The following is a 22,123-nucleotide window of genomic DNA, read 5'->3' as shown; positions in this document are numbered from 1 at the left end:
TCGCCTTCCGACTATACAGGACAGTGTGCATGGATCCGCCAGGTAGTGGAGGAACAGAGTGTGTGCTTGCCAATCGCGAACGTGGTCATCGAGGGCCCTTTCGGCAAGTTAACAACCGAGGCTGCCGTTTCATGAAAGCTTCCTAAGTGCTATCCGTATTTGTTCTCTAACAAATCGGACATGCTACTGCGAAAGAGGGGCATCCTTTTCGGAGACAGAGTTGTGCAAGCCTTAACACGTGCAAAGGCGCGAGAACTAGCTACACTGCTCATTCCAGAAGAATCTACAGCGGAGGAAACGGCAGCTAAAACAGTGGTAGATGCGGAAGATAGCAGGTCAGAAAGCTTTGAGAGCGAGGCATCTCAGATAAGTCTACTTGAAAGTGAGCTTGATGAGACGCGGAATGAGGACGTTCTTGAGAGTAACCTCTTGCCGCCAGTGTCTAGTAATCTCACGAGACTTTTAAGTGGAACTCGAGAGGACTTAGCTATGGAGCAAGCCAATGATCCCAAGATACAGGAGATAAGAGAGCGCCACCGCGCCACTAAGACAGCAAAGAACATTTCTTTTGAGATGAGAAAGGGAGTGCTGTATCGCTTATTCAAGGATAAGCGCGGAGTAGAGCGGGACCAATTAGTCGTTCCCCAAAAGTACCGCGGAGACTTACTGCGACTTTCCCATGGCAGCTCGTGGTCATGTCACCTTGGAATAAGGAAAACAAAGCAGAGGCTGTTGCAAGAATACTATTGGCCTGGATGTTTTAAGGACACGGAAAATTTTGTACGGTCATGCGACACGTGCCAGCGGGTTGGAAAGGCGCAAGATAAGTGGAAAGCTCCGATGGTGTTAGTACCAATCATTACCGAGCCGTTTCACCGGTTAGTAATAGATGTAGTTGGGCCACTTCCTGTGACAGAGTCAGGGTACCGTTATATCCTCACTATGTTATGCCCAGCCACAAAATTTCCAGAGGCTGTTCCGCTGCGCGAGGTGACGTCCGAGAGTGTAGTGGATTCGCTGCTGTCAGTGTTTGCACGAGTTGGATTCCCTTCCGAGGTCCAAAGTGATCAGGGTAGCGTTTTCACGAGTGTCCTCACCACCTCATTTCTCGAGCGATGCGGCATTAAGGTAGTGCATAGCTCGATCCATCATCCGCAGAGCAACAGCGTAGAAAGATGGCACTCTGTTCTCAAACGAGTCCTGAGGGGACTGTGCTATGAAAACAAGCGCGAATGGGATACCTGCCTGCCTGCAGCGCTTTTCGCTTTGCGGTCAGTGCCGCACGAATCCACTGGATTTAGCCCAGCCGAGTTGGTGTACGGAAGGTCACTGCGCTCACCTTTGCGAATGGTGCGCGAAGCCTGGGAGGGGCGCGGAGAAGACCCAATAGTAGTAGAATTCATTCTGAACCTCTTGAATCGCTTACATAACACTAAGGAACTCGTTGAGGCCAGCATGAAGTCAGCCCAGGCTCGTTCCAAAGTGTACTATGATAAGTCAGCCCGTCAAAGGACGTTTTGTATCGGGGACCAGGTGATGTTGCTGAGAAGTTCAAGGCAGAATAAGCTCGAAGTACAGTGGGAAGGACCGGCTGAAGTCGTTGCAAAGCTTTCTAACACTAACTACGCAGTGAAAATTCCCGGTAGGCGTAAAGAAGTGCGCATTTATCATTGCAATCTTATGAAGCCTTATGTGCAGAGGGAAGCCGTGGTAAATCTAACGTTAAACCTTCCCGAGGAGATGGGGGACAACTTGATTTGCCTCAGCGGAAAAGGAAGCAACGCTCAGGAGCTTCTCAGAAAGACGGAGCAGAGAGGAGAACTAAAGAAATCCCAGCTGTCCGATCTGGGCGAAATAATAACAGAGTTTGAGGCCTGCTTCGTGGACAGGCCAGGCAGGACTGATTTGACTGAGCACGATATTGAGCTGACTTCAGACGTGCCAGTGCGATCAAGGTGCTACCGATTCTCTCCAAGGCAAAGAGAAATTCTGGATAGGGAAGTAACTCGCATGCTGGAATTGGGAGTAATAAAACCCTCGGAAAGCGATTATGCTTCGCCTATGATCTTAGTAGAAGCTCCAGGTAAAGACCCTAGGCCTGTGGTAGACTACCGAAAGCTAAATTCTCTCACCGGGGATCAAGTGTATCCTATTCCGAATATTGAGCAGAGAGTAGAACAGGTCAGTAGAGCGGCATATGTGACTACGCTGGACCTTACTCGAGGATACTGGCAAGTACCGCTCACTGAACGCGCCAGCAGATACGCGGCTTTCGTCACTCCGACGGGCAGCTACCAGCCAACAATGATGAGTTTCGGGCTCAAAAATGCTCCATTTTGTTTTTCCCGACTCATGGATAGGGTTTTAAAGGGGTGTGAAACATTCGCGGTGCCTTATTTAGACGACATTGCGGTTTTTTCCGACTCATGGGCGAACCATATGGTACATCTAAGAGCTGTACTGAGCCTTTTGCGTCAAGCTGGACTAACTGTAAAGGCCGAGAAATGTTGCCTGGCAAGGGCGACCGTGGACTACTTGGGTCACAATGTAGGTCAAGGTTTCAGGAAACCCAGCGAGATTAAGATTTCTGCGGTAGCAGACTACCCGCGGCCGAGCACGACTACCCGCGGCCGAGCAGACTACCCGCGGCCGAAATTCGAGCATTCCTGGGTCTGACTGGGTACTACAATCACTACATTCCTAACTATACAGCTTTGGCTAGCCCTCTGACCGACGCTCTCCGCAAGACAGAACCGACAAATGTAGTCTGGGACGAACAAAAGGAAGCCTCCTTCGTAAACCTGAAGGCTGTGCTGATTAGCCGCCCGGTATTGCGAGCTCCAGACTATGCCCGAGAATTCACGGTCCAGTGTGATGCCAGTGATCGAGGGTTAGGTGCTGTTCTCTGCCAGAGAGATGACGACGGTAATGAGCACCCCGTGCTCTACCTGAGCAGAAAACTGAGTTCTAGAGAGAGAGCTTATTGCGCGTCAGAGAAAGAGTGCGCTTGCATTGTATGGGCCATTCAAAAATTGCAGTGCTATCTTGGAGGGGCCAAATTCACCGTAGAGACGGACCATTGTCCCCTGGCTTGGCTGCAAACTGCGACATCGAAGAACAGTCGCCTTCTTAGGTGGAGCTTGATTTTACAGCAGTACAATTTTGAAATAAGATACAAAAAGGGGAAGTTAAATGGGAATGCGGACGCGCTTAGCCGCTCTTTCTAAGCGGTCCGAGATGTTCCTCATCATGTATCTAAATTGATAATCAGGTTTTTTTTTTTCTCGTGCACTTGTATATGTCTGACTATGTAAAGCAGCACGTTTTGTTTTCTAGGCATACGTAGGTCCTAACGTCTTGAGTGTGGGCTTTTCTCGAACAACGATGGCAGTTTTCTTTTAACCTGGTCTCTTCAGACGGGAGCCGAGTGCTTGCTTGGACATGTGGTTGAGTTTCAGATAGCTCAAGCAATTTGGCCTACAACAATCAAGACAACGCGACAAGCAACAGCGAGCTTCAAGCGTTCACGTGCAGGCCATTAAGTCGTCTCTTCATGCAGCAGCTGCGACTGCTGCCCTCCGTGACTCTTCTGGCGGGGGAGGAGGCTGTTACGACCGTGCATCATCCGCACTTGCGCGCTCTATTGTTCGCCTGTGGGCATGGATAAGTGCTGTGGATATGTGGTGTTGGTACAATGGCTCTAAGTAAGCCTGTTTCCAGGAATCCTGTTTTGTAAGCCTGTTTTGCTTTGTGGACACCCTGCAAATGCCAAATTGACCCTGTCAAGAGAACGTCTAGAAAAACACAAAGAAATGTCCCCCTGCGGGAAATAGCCGGAAGTGCTTTCGTTCAATTGTTCACCCTTCCAGTCGAGAAGCACCATCGTCCAGTGAGGAATGCCTACTATCTAAAGGAGACGACAGAGTGACATGTCCGCTGACTTGCAGGACAAGAAAGGAGCATGACGCATACGGCCATTAGATGATTTCCCGGGAATGCAGGAAAGATTTGCAATTGTCGAAAACGGACAATGCTGGGAGCGTATGCGGCGCGCACGTGCACTTGGGTTTCTGAGAAGTAAATCCACTTGCCGGAAACAGCCTATCGATTCTTGGCTGAAGAATAGAAATGTACCTCCTCGCAGTTCCCAAGCTTTTCCCGCCAACAAGTGACCAGGCTCAACGAAACAATGCCGGGCCAGTCAGTGCTTCAGACCATCAGTGCAGTGATGTGTTCGATTGGATGCCGATATCTGAGGGGCGTGCCCTGGATTTGGTTGGTCAGCATCTTCAGAGAGGGGCTGGACATAGGGGGTTTTAAGGACGCTGCAGAGCACGAAAGGTCGCTCTGAGCCCTGGGTAAACGGCTCATCCAGTCGCTTCTCGCTATGAACTCTTAACGCTTGCCATTTTGCTGATGTACCCTTCTTTTTCGTGTAAATAATCTTGTAAATAAGTTTTCACAAAGTGCCATTAAACCTGCTTGTAAATATTTTACCAACTTCGAAGATTCAATCCTTCATCAACCCCGAGTCTCTGCACGCTACCAAGTGAAGGCCGGGTCGACATAGCCCCAGCGTCACGACAATGGTTTAAGCAGTTGGCTAAATTCAGGCGCTTTATTACTGGAAACCTGGAAAAATTACAATCTTGTAGAAATCGCCTTGTGAGTCGATTGCTTGATTAACCCTTTTCGGTTAGCACCAGCGCAGCCGTTTTCGCCAAATTACATTCCACCGCTTTTGATGCCGCGTTGCGTATTGAGGTGTTCACTGATGCAGATTAGACTACCTTTTTGAGAATAGGGGAGTTATCGCGATACGGATCAAAAGAACCCTTATCCAATGAAAATGTCCCGCTGTCTGCATGGCCACGCGCGTAACTTTATTAAAAATATGTTGACGAGGCTTGTAAATGCCAAAGAATACACCCGTGCTGGCATAAATGAGCTGCATGTCGAAGGCAAATTTTCCGTTCGCTCCGAGTAGGCTGATGACACTACGCACACAGTTGATTAAAAAAAAATAATAAAATTATAAAAAAGGTGGAAAAATCATAACATGCTGATCCTGAGCTATAACTGCAAGTAATATGCGTTGCAGAGATAGTTGGTTCATGCTCGTAAACTTTATACATAAGCTACGCATATAACTACGTATGATTAATTCTATATTGGCAATGGCACAGTATGAATGTTACGAAGTTCCTCAATACGTTCTTGAGCTCTGTCAAAAAAAAAAAAAAGAAAAAAAAAGGATCTTTCAGATGTCCCTTAAGAGGAGAATGGAGAAAGCCTACCCTTCCTATCCTAGCTATCATTTGCCTCTCATTTTTTGCCTCCTATCGGCGTTCGTTGCAGTGCTACATGTAATTATAATTGGCTTGCAGGAAAGGAAAGGCGCCGTATATGTCACACTTTCTCCGGCAAATGTGTTTTTATGGTACACCATCGATCCTGTCGCGCGTGGCGTTCCTTAGTGCGCGTTCAAGTGTGGGATTGCAGATGGAAGTAATGCTGAACACATCTCGCTGAATATGACAGATCTCGCGCACGGAATTTCGTCTCATGAGCCTAGGAAGGTTTTCGTCTTACAATCGCGAAAAAAAGAAAAAAAACATAAAGGCTGTTCGGCAGCGCGCAGCAGACGATGCCAAACTCCGCTCAGTCACGTAACAGCAGCAAGTGTAGTGTAGCGAGCGGAGCATGAGCGGAGCGACCGGATGTTGTGAGTTCCACCGTAGTTTTAAGAAGATTGTTTTAAGATAACAGTCAGCGTTACTAGCAACGTTGATAACAACTGCAGGTTTATATATTTTGTATAATGTATTTAATTTAAAGCATATTGCTTATCTTTCAGCAATATTATTTTTAAGTATTCTTCGTGCCAGAGTAACGTCGCATAGCAACGAAGGACGCCACTGAGACTGCACAGAACCACGGCCGGTCTCGGGGGAGAGCGCGCGCTCTTTCTTACGGCCTTCTCAATCGCCGCGGGAACAATGGGAACTTTCCTCCTTGAGTTGCGCTCTCCGCCACCGCAAGGGGCGCGACCTGCTCACTGTTTGCTCCGCGTCTGCTTCAGCGGCGGCGGGTGGCTTTTGCCTGGTTTCGCGCTGTCGCTCGCGAGATTCGTGGTGAGTGCAGCCCCGAAATTAAAGAACACAGAAGGTAGATGCTGCAGCGGCATGTCGTCAACGTACTACACACGTGAACGGATATAAAAAACACTGTCGTTCAGCAAACGTTCGACAGACATGGAATACATTGCGGCATGGTAGCTACTTTTGTCCATTTTAATCCGAATTTTTCCAAAGCGTGTGCAAGAATAGGAACAAAAAAAAAAACTGAATGAGAAGTGATCACATCGAAGCTTCTTCAAGGCTAACATGACAGCAACTCGTCTGCTACAGTAAAACCGTCTTTAGCGCTAGATGCGAAACCATTCATGTAACACGGAACATAAAAATAATTTCATAAAAATGTATTGTAAATTGCAAAATGCTTTCATGATATAAAGTATTAGTATAATAGTCAAAGTAAACGTTGTAGGGTTGAGTTTTATTAAGCTTGTTATGAAATCAATAAAAAATGGTTTGATATTCATGACACTACTTGTGCTCGAAGTGGTAAAAAAAGGCCAATAAATGATTAAGGTGATACTCGATGCAGTGACTTACCAATGAGTTCACCTACTATATCGAAATTATGCAAGAAACTTCTAAAGCGTTAAAGAAGGACACTCTCACTGAAGACTCATTTCAAGCCTTATATAGCGACCCATTGAGGCTCTCTTCGGGAAAGTAAGGTTAATGTGCGGGAGGGAATGACATATGCTAGATGCCAGGGCCGTAACAGCTAGCGGCACATGGCTACATTGCCAAGACGGACGTTTCATCTGAGAGAAAAATCAAGGCACTGAAGTAAGTGATGGCATCTCCTACCATCCCATTTCCCACTGTCACATATTCCGGTTTACCTTACGCCGCTGGATATATCGTTTAGTTAATCAACTTCGGGTGTGACGCTTGCGCTATTCTTGAATCTAGCGAAAGAATCAGACCCATGTAGTACGCTCTTCTACGAGGACAATATTCTAGTGAGCTTGTTGCCCTATTGAACGAGCTTCTTTTTTCGAAAAAGCTGCCGTGCACCTACTATACACACAAATGTTCTCGAAGTACTTAAGATCCTGATTCAGTCAGCATTTCAGAATTCAACACTGAGTTGCCCGAAAGGAATTGACAACTGCTATGTTATTAGGTCCGCTTCTTTGATATTTGAAACATTTCTCAGAATTCTTCTCAATTAATTATACCAGGAAAGTGACAGAGAAGACCGAGAGGCCAACTTCTTATGTGCACAAGCCGTGCAGGAAGATTTTGAGACTGAATTTTCTAGACGCAGGTCGCATTTTGATGAATTGATGAACATATACGTGTAACATTGAAGGACAATTTTTTTATTGTTTTCCGCTCTTTTCGATTCTGCTTAATTGTTTATGCCGATTTCCTTGATTAAAAGTAGTCGTGAGACTACATATACATCTTCGGTCTTTCAACTGACTGATATGTTTTGAACGAAGCTAGAACAGCCCACACCACTAGACAAGTGAAATTTTTACTATATGAGTAAATTTTTGTTCTTTACTCTGAATCTGAGACGCGCCATGAATTTTTGCCCGTGCCTCTTCTGATCTAAACGAAAACGGTAGCGGTTGATAGAATCTCCACCCAACAGTTCACCATGCACTCACGTCAGGTCGCGCTACACCTGCTTAAAACATTCAAAGGCACATTGCATAGCCTGGCAAATTTATTTTTGTACAAAACTTAGGGGTAAAAAATGTTGAAGTGTACCAGAAGCTTCATTCGACCGTGCACGGCCGCACTGACGAAGGTGTGCGCGCGTGAGCGGATTGTTGACTGTATTTTATTCCTCGTACACGATAAATGTTCGATGTTGATTACGGACTTTGTACAAACCATAAGGGGCGAAATGTTCGGACCTGCCGGTTGCAACTGACGCGGGCGAAGCTAAAAGCGAGCCCGCGTTTCCCTTGCGCGTGAACGGCTGCAGCGGAGAAGCAGCAGTGGGGCGGTGGCGACCCCACCGAGGCGCGGCGGGCGGTGGAAACAGACCCCATTGGAGAGGCCGTAAGAGAAGAGAAGCGCTCTCTCCCTCGAGACCGGCCGTGACAGAACATGCTCAAACGAGCCAAGCAACAGGTGACGGTCCTCGTGGTTTTTATTTTGGCGCGTTCCGTACTATGTCTGATGCTCGCGTCTGAAGAAGTTTTCTGACTTGAAACTGGTAAGTTGCATTGACTGCATTTTTGACTGCATAACAAGCATTCGCATCAGCGTTTTCGCTGCGCGATTTAAATTATATATGGCACGATTAAATAAAATAAAGCAGCACTTGTTCTCTTAGGTCAACTTTTTTCTTCTAGAGAGTGGGTTCCAAAAAGTGTCATTTAGAAATTAAAACATTACACTTGTTAACTCCAAGCCGACCGAGCTGTGATAGTCAATTGAAAGAGACTGTCGCCTTCATCATGGCGTTTTGTCGATCGCGCCTATCTGCATAATCTCTATCTCCCGTTGTTGGCTGAAACAAGGTTAGAACTCGTTGGGTGGCCCCAAATCCTTGCCTGCGTCTGCTTGCTTTGACTTTCGCACCAGTCTGTTTTGTGTGTGTGTGTGTGTGTGTGTGTGTGTGTGTGTGTGTGTGTGTGTGTGTGTGTGTGTGTGTGTGTGTGTGTGTGTGTGTGTGTGTGTGTGTGTGTGTGTGTGTGTGTGTGTGTGTGTGTGCGTGCGTGCGTGCGTGCGTGCGTGCGTGCGTGTGCGTGCGTGCGTGTGTGTGTGTGTGTGTGTGTGCGCGTGTGTGTGTGCGTGCGTGTGTGTGCGTGTGTGTTGGTTTTATCGTGCATTGGTACCGATCGATTACCGCTATGGTTCTGGGCCAGAGTTCTTGTTTACAAGAAATGCTATTGCTGAGCTAAGAAGTCGTTCCCTCTTTTCAAGCTTGACCCGTTGTTGTTCAACACATCTATTATTCCGAACGGGTAGGGTGTATGGGTGCAGGCCTGCCGCAATGGCGCAGTGGTTAGAGCTCTCGACTGCTGTACCCAAGGGATGCGGGACCGCGGCGGGCGCTTTTCGATTGTAGCGAAAAGCGAGGCGTTCGTGTGCTGTACAATGTCAGTGCACGTTGAAGAACCCCAGATGGTAGAAATTTCTGCAGCTTTCCACTACACAGCCTAGTCGCTTTGGGATGTTAAACTAAACCTGATAAACCAAACCAAACTTTCAAGCTGGCAGCGGTAATCACTATTGCTGAATTTGGAAACGAAATTTATTTCCACCAGCTACTGCAAGGTTAAATCCCTTATTATCGTCAAGTTCTATCTTTTGGATTTCACTTAAAATTAGCCATTGTTTCACTTTTCACTGTTTCCCCCGCAGGGGGCACCTGTTAAAGCAGGTGTTTGGGTGTTTTGTGCGACACCACGGACCCCGAGCACCCACGCTTAGCCGTGCGTGGCATCGTCGTGTCTGGGGAAAAGGGGATCCTGGTGGTTGAGCCGATGCCGAGTGTTTGGACCCTTAAGGCCCCTCGGTGGAGGCAACACACCACTTTGGCCCACGCTTCCCATAGACGGCACCTTCGGGTTGACCCACCCGGGGGAAATCGGCAGTCGCCTTTACCTATCCTCCCCTCCATCTTTCACTTTCCTATCTTCTTTCTCAGAACTTTCCTGTCTTCTCCTCCCTTCTCGCTTTTTCCTTTTTCCTGGCGGCGAGGGTTGACCTTGTGTGGCTAACCACCCTGCGTTACGCCGTATTTGGTTATAGTTAAGATGTACAGCTGGCGTGGGCAGGGTGCTTGCTCAAGCTCCTGTCTCGTCCCCTTGTTGGACTCCATGGTGGGTGGCTGGCATCATAACCGAACAAAAATTGAATTACATGGCCTCTTTTATTTCTAAAACTGATCGCCCTCCCAGTAAAAGAGGGCGCACTGATGTGACAAGCAAGTTCTTTACGAAACATGTCAACAGCTTTCCCCGCTTCCATGTCGTGCACTCAGAACACCCAGAAAAAACTGCCCGTCAGATCTCGCCATTCCTAGTGACAAAGACGCTCACAGGTGCCATAGGTCAGGGCTACAAAATTAAGAAACTACCAAATGGTGACCTCCTCCTAGAAGTGCTGTATAACCATCAGAGTGAAAAGCTAACAACCGTTATGTCGTTCGGGGACATCCCTGTCTCAATCAGCCCCCACAGGTCACTCAATACAGTTCATGGAGTCATTTCAGATAATGATCTCAAATACGTGACTGAGGAGGAATTACTAGAAGGACTAAGAGACCAAAATGTAACCAATGTCTATCGAATCAAAATTAGGAGAGACAATAACGAGATTCAAACTAAACACATTGTGCTAACATTTGCACTGAGCACCCTTCCTGACTCAGTTGAAGTAGGCTACCAAAAACTCAAGCTCAGACCGTACATTCCCAACCCACGCCGCTGCTACAATTGCCAAAGATATGGCCACAGCTCCCAGAGCTGCCGAGGCCGCCTCACCTGCGCAAAATGTGCCTCCAACGAGCATAGCACTGACAACTGTAACACCGAAGCAAACGTTTGCGTAAACTGTGAAGGCAATCATCCAGCCTACTCACGATCTTGCCCTACATGGAAAAATGAAAAAGAGATTGTAACCTTGAAAGTCACGGAGAATATTACTTTCGGAGAGGCAAGAAAGCGGCTTTCGTTGGTGCAGAATCCAACTTACTCTGTGATGACGCAACAGGGCGCAGCGTCATCGCAGACCTCGGCATCTGCCCAGGTCACGTCTAGTGACAGTGGTGCAGGGCCATCCGCGCCCCCTGTGGATGTAGCTAGTGCTACTCCACTACCCCCAAAACAGGTCACGCCGACCCCCATGTCAGCAGGCCTTAAGGCCTTGCCTCAAGGGGCGAGGTCAAAAACAAGTGTATCCGTGCCTTCTGCACGAAGGTCCAGCACATCTGAAGATGTGATGGACACATCGCCCCCCTCGCCTCCGCAGCAGCGGCGGCAAAGCTCTATTGAGCTCAAAAGAAGGGACAAAGTCCCAATAACGGGTCCAAAAGACCCAACAACATAGATTTTCAACCCTATCCCCAACTAATCCACCACCATGGCATTTCTAGTTCACTGGAACTGTCGCGGGCTTTTACACAACTACACTGATATAACAGACATTTTAAATTCATTTTATCCAGTTGCGTTGTGTCTCCAGGAGACCAATCTCGGACCACAGAACAAAAACTTTCTTAAAAAATATCAAGTCTTCCGTTGTGACCGACAGAATTCAAGCAGGCTCTCCGGAGGCACTGCTATTGTGGTCCAAGGTGGCGTTGCGACACGAGGAATCAACCTTAAAACCTCAATTGAAGCTGTTGCAGTCACCGTGGTGCATTTTAAAACAATAACAATATGTTCTTTATACATCGAACCTCATTTCACTATCACACTTAATGATTTACAAGCAATTTTAATGCAACTACCGGAGCCATATATTTTAGTAGGGGATTTTAATGCTCATTCATCCTTTTGGGGAAGCGAAAAAACGGACGCCAGAGGTCGGATTTTAGAAGATTTTATTCTCAACAAAAATGTTTGCCTCCTGAACACGGGCAAACACACTTACTGTTCTTCAAGCACTGGAAAAATGAGTTGCATTGATTTGTCCTTTTGTTCAAGTCTTTTCACTGATTTTAGATGGAATATTATTGACAACCCTTATGGAAGCGATCATCTTCCCATCATTATCAGTCTAACATCGTCACCATTAATCACCTTTACGAAACCACGGCGTTGGAAACTGTATCTAGCCGACTGGGCACTCTTCCAAAAACATGCCGCTTTAGAAAAACTGTTTTCGGACAGCCTCGATGTCAACGAGCAAAATGAAAAGTTCACAGAATGTATCATTGCCGCTGCTCATTTAGCCATCCCCCAGACTTCGGGAGTAGTACGAAGGAATGGAAAGATATGGTATACAAAGGAATGTAGAGAGGCCAAAAAGAAGCAGAACAAAGCCTGGGGAATTTTTCGTCGATACCCTACACAGGAAAATCTAATTAAATATAAAAAGGCAAGGGCTAAGGCTCGAAATATTCGACGTGATGCTGAAAAAAGATCTTGGCAAGGTTATGTGTCTTCAATAAACAGTTCCGTCACAGAAAAGAAAATGTGGGAGCAAGTCCGCAAACTCGATGGCAAATTCTCTCCTTTTGCAGTTCCTTTCCCTACACCCCCTGATGCACAAACAAGTATACTCGAGCAGGCTGACCTATCGGGAGAACACTTCTCTCATGTTTCTAGTTCCCTACATTACACAGACTCCTTCTTAAAGTATAAAAACACGGCAGAAAAACAGAGACTTCCTACAAATGGTTATACCAACGAGCCCTACAATAACTTAATTACAGTTCAGGAACTCCATAGAGTATTAACTAATGGCAAGAAAACTGCACCAGGCCCCGATCAGATACACTATGAAATGCTAGCCCATCTGTCCGAACCTGCAGTAGAAGCACTCCTGAAATTTTTTAACAAAATCTGGGTGTCAGGCAAAATGCCTGATGCTTGGAAGAAGGCTGTCATTGTACCATTCCTGAAGCCTGGAAAACTGCCAAACTCTCCTACTAGTTACAGGCCAATAGCCCTAACTAGCTGCCTTGCCAAATCATTCGAAAGCATAGTCAATACCAGGTTAATGTTCATTCTTGAAGCTCGTGAACTCCTTGATACCCACCAGTGCGGCTTCAGAAGAGCTTGTTCAACACTGGATCATCTAGTTCGGCTTGAAAGCACAGTCCGAGAAACCTTCATACATAAACAGCACTGTCTCGCAGTTTTCTTTGATATGGAAAAAGCGTACGACACCACCTGGCGATTTGGGATACTTCGCGATCTGGCAGATCTTGGAATCCGCGGCAGAATGTTGAACTGCTTAAAAGATTTTTTGTCCGACCGCTCGTTCCAAGAACGCCTCGGTTCTACACTCTCAAGAAACTTTACACAAGAGAACGGAGTACCGCAAGGATGCATATTAAGTACTACACTTTTCATTGTAAAAACGAATTCCATAGCCAAAGTAATCCCACAGTCTGTTATGTACTCACTTTATGTTGACGACCTCCAAATCGCATGCACATCATTCAGCCTATCGACGTGTGAACGACAGATGCAACTAGCATTAAAGAAACTGAGTAATTGGGCAGATAAAAATGGATTTAGGTTCTCGCCTCAGAAAACAGTTGCTGTTCTTTTCTCTCTGAGGAGAGGCCTGCAGCTCAATCCCACCCTGCACCTAAATGAAACCATACTCCCGATAAAGCAAGAACACAAATTTTTAGGACTAACGTTTGACAAGAAGCTCACATTCCTCCCACACATAAACAGCCTGAAAGTCATAGCCTCTCGAGCTCTCAACATCCTTAAAGTACTCTCAAGGAGACACTGGGGCTCTGATAGGACATGTCTTCTCCATATCTATTGCTCAGTGGTACGCTCCTGTTTAGATTACGGGTGCGTGGTCTATGGGTCAGCAAGACCGTCATACCTTAAACGGCTGGACCCAGTACATAACCTGGGTCTGCGTCTTTCAACTGGTGCATACAGGACATCGCCGGTGACAAGTCTGTATGTAGAAGCAAACGAACCGCCACTAAAATACAGGAGGACCATGCTTACACTTTCATACATCCTGAAAATCCGCTCGTTACCGAAACATATTTGTTACTCCATACTTACAAACTGCCCCTCAGGAACACTGTACATCAATAAACCTCGATCCATCAGACCTCTCATACTCCGTTTTGAAGAGCAGTGCCGGGAACTCAACTTGTTGGATGCACTTCCTGATATTGCACGGAGACCTGACCCACTGCCACCTTGGTACAACTTCACTGCTGTATGTGACTTCACATTAACTCAATTTTGCAAATCACAAACACCGCATGAACACATTATACAAGAGTTCTTGGCATTAAATGAGAAATACAGTGATCACAAGGCATTCTATACAGATGGTTCAAAGACAATATTTCATGTAGGCAGTGCAGTAATAGAAGACAAACAGGAAAAAACAGTAAGGTTGCCACAGTGTGCCTCAATATTTACTGCCGAATGCTACGCCTTATCCCTAGCAATAGATAAAATAGTCAACAAAAACATCAAAAACAGTATCATCTATACAGACTCTCTGAGCATACTCGCATCACTACATCAAAAAAATGCTACAGAACCTTTAGTAGGGGACATAGTCCATTATGTAGTGATAGCAAAAACACAAGGACTTAATATCAAATTTTGCTGGGTGCCAAGCCACGTAGGAATCAGCGGTAATGAGAGGGCTGATGCATGTGCCACGGCCGCCTCCATTGCTCAAGTACAGAAGGTGAAAATTCCACATAAGGATGCCATAAAATTCATACAAAGAACACTGAGACAAAAGTGGCAGGCTGCATGGGATGGCGAAGTTAATAACAAGCTACACCTAGTAAAGCCAGTTATAAAAGAATGGAAAACATGCAGCCATCAAGAACGTTTTATTGAAGTAATCTTATGCCGCCTTCGTATCGGACACACTCACCTGACTCATAACTTCATCCTAGCAAAGAAAGACAAACCCATTTTCGAACACTGCGGAGAGGTGGTCACCATAAACCACATCCTAATATCCTGTATAAAACTCGATCAACTTAGGAAAAAGCATTTCCCACAGTTCTATGACAACTACATTCCCCTACATCCTAGCTTACTCTTAGGAGAAAATTCACTGGTTAAAACTTCTTCCCTCATTGATTTCTTAAAAGATGCCAACATCCTAAACCTACTATAGTGTATTAAAATAATCGCTCGCTTCCTTTCACCAAACAGATACGCAAACCCCGAGTTTGGCGCATGATGGCCTTAGCTGCCTATGTGCCACAAAACACAACACAACAACAACTTTTCACTGTTTCAAAAGTTAACACCATTATGAGTATTGCCTAAGCTGTACTCAAAGAGTGTATGCCCTCCTGTTTGAATATCTGTATACTGGTGGTAGTGGTTTTATTATTAAATAATCAAAAAGAAGGAAAAGTGTGTAGCCGGCTGCGGGAACTGCTGTCTAAAAAACTGAAGCACCTGAGCGGCGGCTGGCGGGAAAGAAAAGCGGAAAGAGAGTATGGCCAGGGGAAGTACCGAGGGGAGCGATAGGAAGAAAGGACAAGGGGAGCTATGTACATATTTACAAAATACAAAAGCGCAACGAGTTCACGTCGCTCGCGCGTCAGTGTCCGAGCACTGTCCACAAATGCCTGCGTGCATGTGGCTACTGCAATCATTTACAATATAGTTACATGGCTCTATATAAATAGAGCTCTATATAAATAACTTCACGCACGTAGCATCCTAGATATATGTGTGTGCCCTTTCCATATTTTGTCACCATGGGAAAGATAACATGTTTGTTCTAATTGGTTTGTGAAGAAATTCCCAGTTTATTCTAGCTATAGCATGCATCAACTGATTTAGACTGCAATCTACTGTAAACTGTTGCATAAACTAGATTGAACCAGTTTGGAACTTTCACCTGTATTCACCTATAAATTGTTACATTTGTGTTGCAGTTTTGTGATGCCACTGCAGAAGACATCGTCCTGCTGTTTCTGGGCACCATCTCTGCCTTCCTGCCGGCTCGCCAGGCTGGTCACATGACGAATGCCTTCATACACCAGCAGCAAGCTGTTGCCTTCTACGATGGTGGCAGCACCAATTTTAGCACTCTGCCACCTATCGAGGCCTCTGTGGAAGCAATATAGCACAGTGGGACAATGACCATGTTTGACACCGTAACCATCTTTGAGCGCAACAAAATGATGAGCAAGTTTTTCTCGCCTATGTCATCATTGCTTAATACATATGCAAGTTTCATTTATTCTTATACCAAAACTTAGTTTTATGCTACAAGTGAATAATATATCATACTCGATTTTTGCATATATGCCTTTTTTAATCGCCCAGTATTACCAAGGTGTTGGTCATGAAAGATTAGTATGTGAGAATTTGAATCTATATAAACTCCCCATTTTCTGTGTCACTGTAGCCTCCAAATCAGATAAATTATAATGAGATGGGGGGAAGGGGGGGGGGGGGGGCAACATTGGTAGCCAGTGCTGCAGAAAAACAAATGTGCACATCTTTTTTTTCATAGTCTTTTTTTTTTCTCTCGTTACCTACATATGCCCTTAGACGGCTGACTGCTCACCTGATGCTTTGTTCAAGGATTCTAGTCCACGCCCCCAGATATTGATTTAGTGTCTATTCTCTTGCGCTCTGGCGTTTTGGACTTATGTCTAAAAGCAGTAAGCTAGATGTAGCCCTAAATTATCTACTATTTGGAACTATATGCCTATTGGCATATTACATGCAAGGGGCTCTCATTTGTTTTTTATCCCTCTTTTCATTATGGTGTCACAGGTATAACTGAGAGTGCAGGTTCATTTTCTCTGCAAAGCTGTCAGTACTTTTAAGATAAGCATTTAATGTTCTTGGTGCAGTTGATTTAAGCTCCGCCCATTTCTTAAGGCTTCTTTCTATCTTTGTAAACAATCTGGAGTTGGGCTAGTTGGTGAAGAGTAAAGATAACAGAAAATGGCATACCTCCACCTGATATACGGTATCTGTTCTTTTCTGATATGTGTACTTTTATCTTCAGCCATGCTGTGTTGGAGAAGGTTTCTTGTTGGGTTAATTTTTTCTTTTTTTGTGGCATTTTTTATTACAAAAGTATACGTGTTCATTGATTACAGGTATGGTGTTGCCTGGGATGGTCAGCTGTACAGACTGCGGCAAGAGTTGTTCTACTCGCTGTTGCGAGAAAGTGCATCATGGTTCGACAGGCACTGTACTGCTGAATCGAGGAATAAATGGGTAAGCTCAGTGGGATCAACATCAATTGACTCGGTTTCCTAGAAACTGCTTTAAAATGGAGTTTCATTGGAACAGAGTGCTGTGTACCGTGAGACCTGCTACACGCATGCTGCCCTGAACGGAACATTTTTATGAAACTGCACCAACACTATGCGTGAATGCTATTCCAGCATCAGAAGTTGCCACTGTTATGTGGTGGGAGCAAAATACAGGTATAAAAAGCATGGCTTTGCAATTACTAATTTCCTGAACTTGATGAAAACGGTGAAGAGCATGACAGACAATGCTGCGCTGTTTTTCCTTTGCACACGTGCAACTTTTCAAGTTCACTGTGCCGTGTGTGTGCATTTCAAGTCTTTGCCTCAGTGGTGGTGCAGTTGTTCAAGGGGCAGCGCATGTCAAGGAAAATGTAACGGCTGATTGATCACAATATTTGGAGCTGAAAGATATTGGTGACTGAAGATATCCAAGCAGAAATGCTGCAAGCTGGAAAGAAAGGGGTGGCAGATATCTGTCAGAGGCTTCGAAGAAGTGAACAGAGGCATTGTAATTCGCTGGAACATGTAAACAAAATTCTTTTCTTTACACACTTGCCTTTCTGTACGCGCACGCAGGAAAAATGATGGGCTTCGTCATGGCACAGATAAGGATGAACAGCATGGAGGTTGTGGGTTTGTATCCCACTGGTAGCATGTGGTTGTTTTTTATTCTACTTTCTAGTCAATTATTTGCACGTTTAACTAATACTTGATACAGTCAAACTTCGCTATAATGAACATAGATATAGCGAATTATTAGATAAAACAAACTAAAAATCAAAGTTTGGTTGGTCTATGCTTTATTTCTATGGGAGTTCTATCTGTATAATAAAATGAAAAATTCAGAATTTGACACTAGATCGGTTATAACGAAGCAGCTTTCTTGCATTTAAACAGCAAAAAAATGAGTTAAGGAGCTGGAAAAAAGATCAAGAAACACAATTTTTGAATTGCCCGCACGTTTGCGTCTCGTGTCATTTTGAGGTTACAGCAAAAACTAGCACCAACGGATTATATAGCCTTCGAGATCACACCCCCACGCCATAGCCAGCATAATCTCTATGATGGCCGGCTCCCCCACCACCACCACTCGAGTCTAGCCATGCAACGGCTGACAGACATGTGACTGGCATGTCATCCACATTGCCTCATCATATCATGAGCCTCTGTTGTGCCTCTGCCACTCCAAATGACCCGTGCATGCTGCACACCCTCAGTCCATTGGCTCCTTCATTTTTGCTCTCCAACATGGAACAAAAGGCGAGATTTCGTGTTTATACCTAGCTTTTAATTAAAAAATTGTGCGTTTTCACTCCTTTGTGTTATCCATATTAGTGTGCATATTGTTTTCTTTTATTAGTAGACTCTTTTGCAGGAATTTGGGCGCGCACTTTTAAAACAAATATTGGATATAATGAACAAATTTTTGCACCCCGTACTACTTCATTATAACAAGGTTGAACTGTAAGGGTAAACAAAAAAATATACCTATGCTTTCCTCTTTTGGCTCCCTTCTTATGCTTGCCTTTCTGATAACTCCTCTCAGTGCCTTAAGTTTCCTGTTGTTAGAGGTGGGACTCGGGTGCCGCTCGATGGATCCTCGGCCGCATTGACGTTCGCTCCACCCAGGAAAGAAGTGCTGCTGAGTGAAGAAGTACGGAGTTGAAGGACTAAGAACACATTGTTTATTAAAATTTTAGAAGGGTTCATCAGGAACCAAGAATTAGAACTAGAACCGAAAACATCAATGCACCGGCACCCTCACAGTTTTATAGTTTTTCTTTCATAGTCTCCCTAGGTGAAGAGCGGGCCCATAGTCTAGGGAGTTTTTTGATCACTTCAGTATCACACACTTTCACACTCTCTCACTTCTGATGATACCCTTCCAAAGGTTTCGGAATTGATGGGCAGGAGGAAGTATTTGAGGCTGTGCCAAATGGTGGCACAAGAAATGCCCTGGTGTCTGCCGGTGGCTTATGTTCTGTGTGCACACCTGCATCAAAGGAACCGACGCGCATCGTCTGCACGTGCAAGAAAAGAGAATGCCTGCGTGGCCGCCTTGGCAGTACCGGTCAGTGCAGTGCCTCTTGAGCCGTCCTGTTCCCGACGGCCCTTTCATGGACCGCAGTCGATGACTGACCAGACAACACCGCATTCTTCTTCGGCTCGTCTTTGTTGCTGCCTCAAGCCGTGTCTTGCTGTCGCCGTCCTTAATAGCTTTCAGCTTGATGGCTCCGGGCTCATGCCTGCATGGTGCAAGGCGGCTGCTTTCCTTCTGCTTAACTAGCTGCCGCCGTACTTAACACTTTTCTGTGTAATGCACATTGGTGGTGTTCAGGCGTTTCTACTTGTAGGCAGAAGGAATCTGTATTCTGGAAAGTAATAATTCATGCTTGTTTTATTTCTTAGCATCTGATTTCTGCTAGAAAATACCATAAGGATATTTTAGAAGCTTTCCTAATGGTTATGGCGATTCCTATTGTTGAAGGAAGAACAAATGTGAACACTGAACTGCAACTTTTCTGTGAGCGCTTAACGTCATGGGTGTCAGAATTAACGTTTTGCATGTAATAGTGCACTGTATTTATCTAACTATTTGTATGGAAACTTTGTATTCTGTAGCAAAAGAGGTGGAAGAAAAGGCAATTAATTTGCCTCCAAAAATATTACTTCCTTGCTGTGCTTTCACGTGGGAAAGAAGTCAACACAGGCAGCTGTAAGGAAACAGTTCACTTCCTTTTGTTGTAGGCATCACAATAATGAGAGAGAAGCTCAAATTATCCACACTGCTTTTTATATCCACAGGTTAAAGTTTCTTGCTTTACAGTGCTATTAATAATCATTGTTTGATTGGTACTATGGGCATGTAAACATGAGCAGGCAAACATATCAAATTTTTATGGACCTGGACACTGTTCATTATGCACAGACCACGGTGGAAGAAAGAGAGGTGCTCCGACGGCGCGGCCGCGCTGCAGCGAGTGCGCAGCCGCTTAGTGTGACCGAAACAGAGGGCAGCCGCTGGGGGCAGCACGTGTTCTGGGGGCCATCCTCTCCGCCGGTCCTGCTGGCGTGCTTATGAAGCACCGGCGCGCGTGCTTATAATTTCGCACTTAAATCATTATTAAAAGGCCCTAACCCTTAGATATTTATTTTGCGATATTTACATCCCAACTTCTGAGCAGATATAAAGTTTCGTAACGCTGACTAAACAAATATCTCCATTTCTGAGGAAACAGAGACGCGTCGTCTGCTCGAGCAGACGACCCGCTGCGCTCGCCGCTCCAGAGCACGCACTGGGCGCGTTTCTATCGGATTGTTGCCACGTCTGGCCAATTAAAGAGAAGTCGCATGACATCATGCCGCTGGTGCAATGCCTTTTGGGTAGCTGTTCAACGCATGTGAAATGAAGGTTCGGTATTCTATTCGCCCCTTCTTCGCATCGCAACCAGACGCCGATTACATGAAGGTGAAGGAAGCAAGATTAAAGCACTGTCGGGGAGGTTTGAGCGTCTGCTTCATCCTCGCGGGCGCGACAACCGTTGCCACACGAGAACCTGCGCTGCACCAGATGGTATCAGAATGAACGTGGCGCTCCAGTGGCAAAGTGAAGTATCGAACACAAAAAAGGCAAAGCTATCTGTAGCCGGATGCACGTGTCTATCTCAGACGACGGCATCCACACGGTCAGACTGGGGCTTTTGCCGCGTGTTCGATCTGTCGTTCACACTTCATGCAGGCATGCAGGCATGCATAGCCTGGACTGCATGAAAGAAACAAAGAAACTCCACAGGAATGAAGGTAATGTGCGTCGTCGAATGATTAAAGTAAACGATTGCACCAAAGAAAAATTCTGTTTTAATGAAGCAATTCTCCATGGCCTTAACAATTGGTTCATTTCACTAGTAATTTTTGGAATACGTTGCTTGCTCATTGAACTTTATCGTATTTTGCGCACTCCGTGTTTGGTGAAGGTAAGACTCGAAAAACATCTCTGTGCTGCCCGATGCCACAAACGCGTCAGGAACACCACGCGTACAAATTTCCGCATCATTCACTACGGTGTCTGCCAGATAATTTGCAACGCCAAGACATAAATGACAAAATACAATATTATGCCACAGTTGAAAAACAGTGTGCGATTCACAAATGTCATTGAATCTTGAATCCTGCGTCATGCGCTGAGACTTGCGCAAGGACGTTATTGGAGTTGCCGTAATTACTAGCGCAACAAAATTATGCAATATCTTTTCAATGAATTTGAAAGCTGAAGCAAAGGAGAATAGGGGACAAAGTTTAAGAAATATAAGAAAATTTATTTGTCTTCACAAATTTTCATTGCTCGCTGCTTTCTTGAAATTAACGCGATCGTATGTCTGTATACTGAAACGTTATATAAATATAAGCTTTCACAGTTTGATAGATAAATATGCTGAGAACATAGTGTGGAAGTATTGCCGCTCTATCACAAACGTTTTTTGAGACAAAGGCCTGCAAAATAGGCAAAATTTCATTTTCTGGGCCGATTTCGCCCCGCCGCAGTGGTGCAGTTGTTAAGATGCCCGACTACTGTGCTGGAGCACCCTGGTTCGATCCCGACCGCCGACGGCTGCGTTTCGTGGACGAGGTCGACAGAGAAGACTCTTGTGGATTCAACAAGCAGACATCTCTGAAGATGTCCCAAAAACCGCCAAATAATATAGGGCTAAATAAAGTTTTTTCTCCTTCCCCTCCTCCTCGATGGAGGCGAAAAGAAGAGGCGTCCGTGTGCTGTGCGATGTCAGTGCACGTTAAAGATATCCGGGTGGTCAAAATTACTCCTTAGCCCTCCACTGCGGCACCTTTTTCTCTCTTCGCGCTTTCCCTCCCACACTCCTCCCTTCCCGTGAGGCTCGGGTCAGGTGTCCACAGAACATTTGTGACAGATACTACGCCTTTCCTTTCCTGTGAAAACTAATTATTATATTTTATGAGATTTCATAAAAACAGACTAGGTGTTTCTTACAAATCTGGTCGAAAGGAGTAGCCGGCACCGCTATGCGGCACCAACTTCTTTTTTATTGTTCATCTAAATAAAAAAATCTACACTTCCCAAAAAAAACAAAAT

General features: G+C 45.4%; 1 protein-coding gene and 1 pseudogene across 1 annotated transcript; both read left to right on the top strand.

The window, feature by feature from the left end:
* Positions 1–8,191: 8,191 nt before the first annotated feature.
* The window catches only part of LOC146184563 (phosphatidylcholine translocator ABCB4-like), a 49,154-nt pseudogene continuing 35,222 nt past the window's right edge, over positions 8,192–22,123 (top strand).
* On the top strand, positions 9,094–15,867 carry LOC146184564 (uncharacterized). Its single transcript, XM_084608580.1, has 3 exons — positions 9,094–9,104; positions 10,058–10,982; positions 15,676–15,867. The coding sequence occupies exons 1-3, from the start codon at positions 9,094–9,096 to the stop codon at positions 15,865–15,867; spliced, it is 1,128 nt and encodes a 375-aa protein (XP_084464706.1).

Source organism: Amblyomma maculatum, chromosome 7 (assembly GCF_055883805.1).
Source record: "Amblyomma maculatum isolate TAMU_Amacu chromosome 7, ASM5588380v1, whole genome shotgun sequence".
Classification (NCBI taxonomy): Eukaryota; Metazoa; Arthropoda; class Arachnida; order Ixodida; family Ixodidae; genus Amblyomma; species Amblyomma maculatum.
This window is presented reverse-complemented; position numbering and strand designations above follow the sequence as displayed.

What these genes read in the sequence shown, in the direction of transcription:
- LOC146184564 (XM_084608580.1), top strand. An exon ending in TTAAGGCCTTGCCTCAAGGG is followed by an intron (nt 10,983 to 15,675) that starts GCGAGGTCAAAA and finishes TTTGTGTTGCAG; the next exon opens with TTTTGTGATGCCACTGCAGA.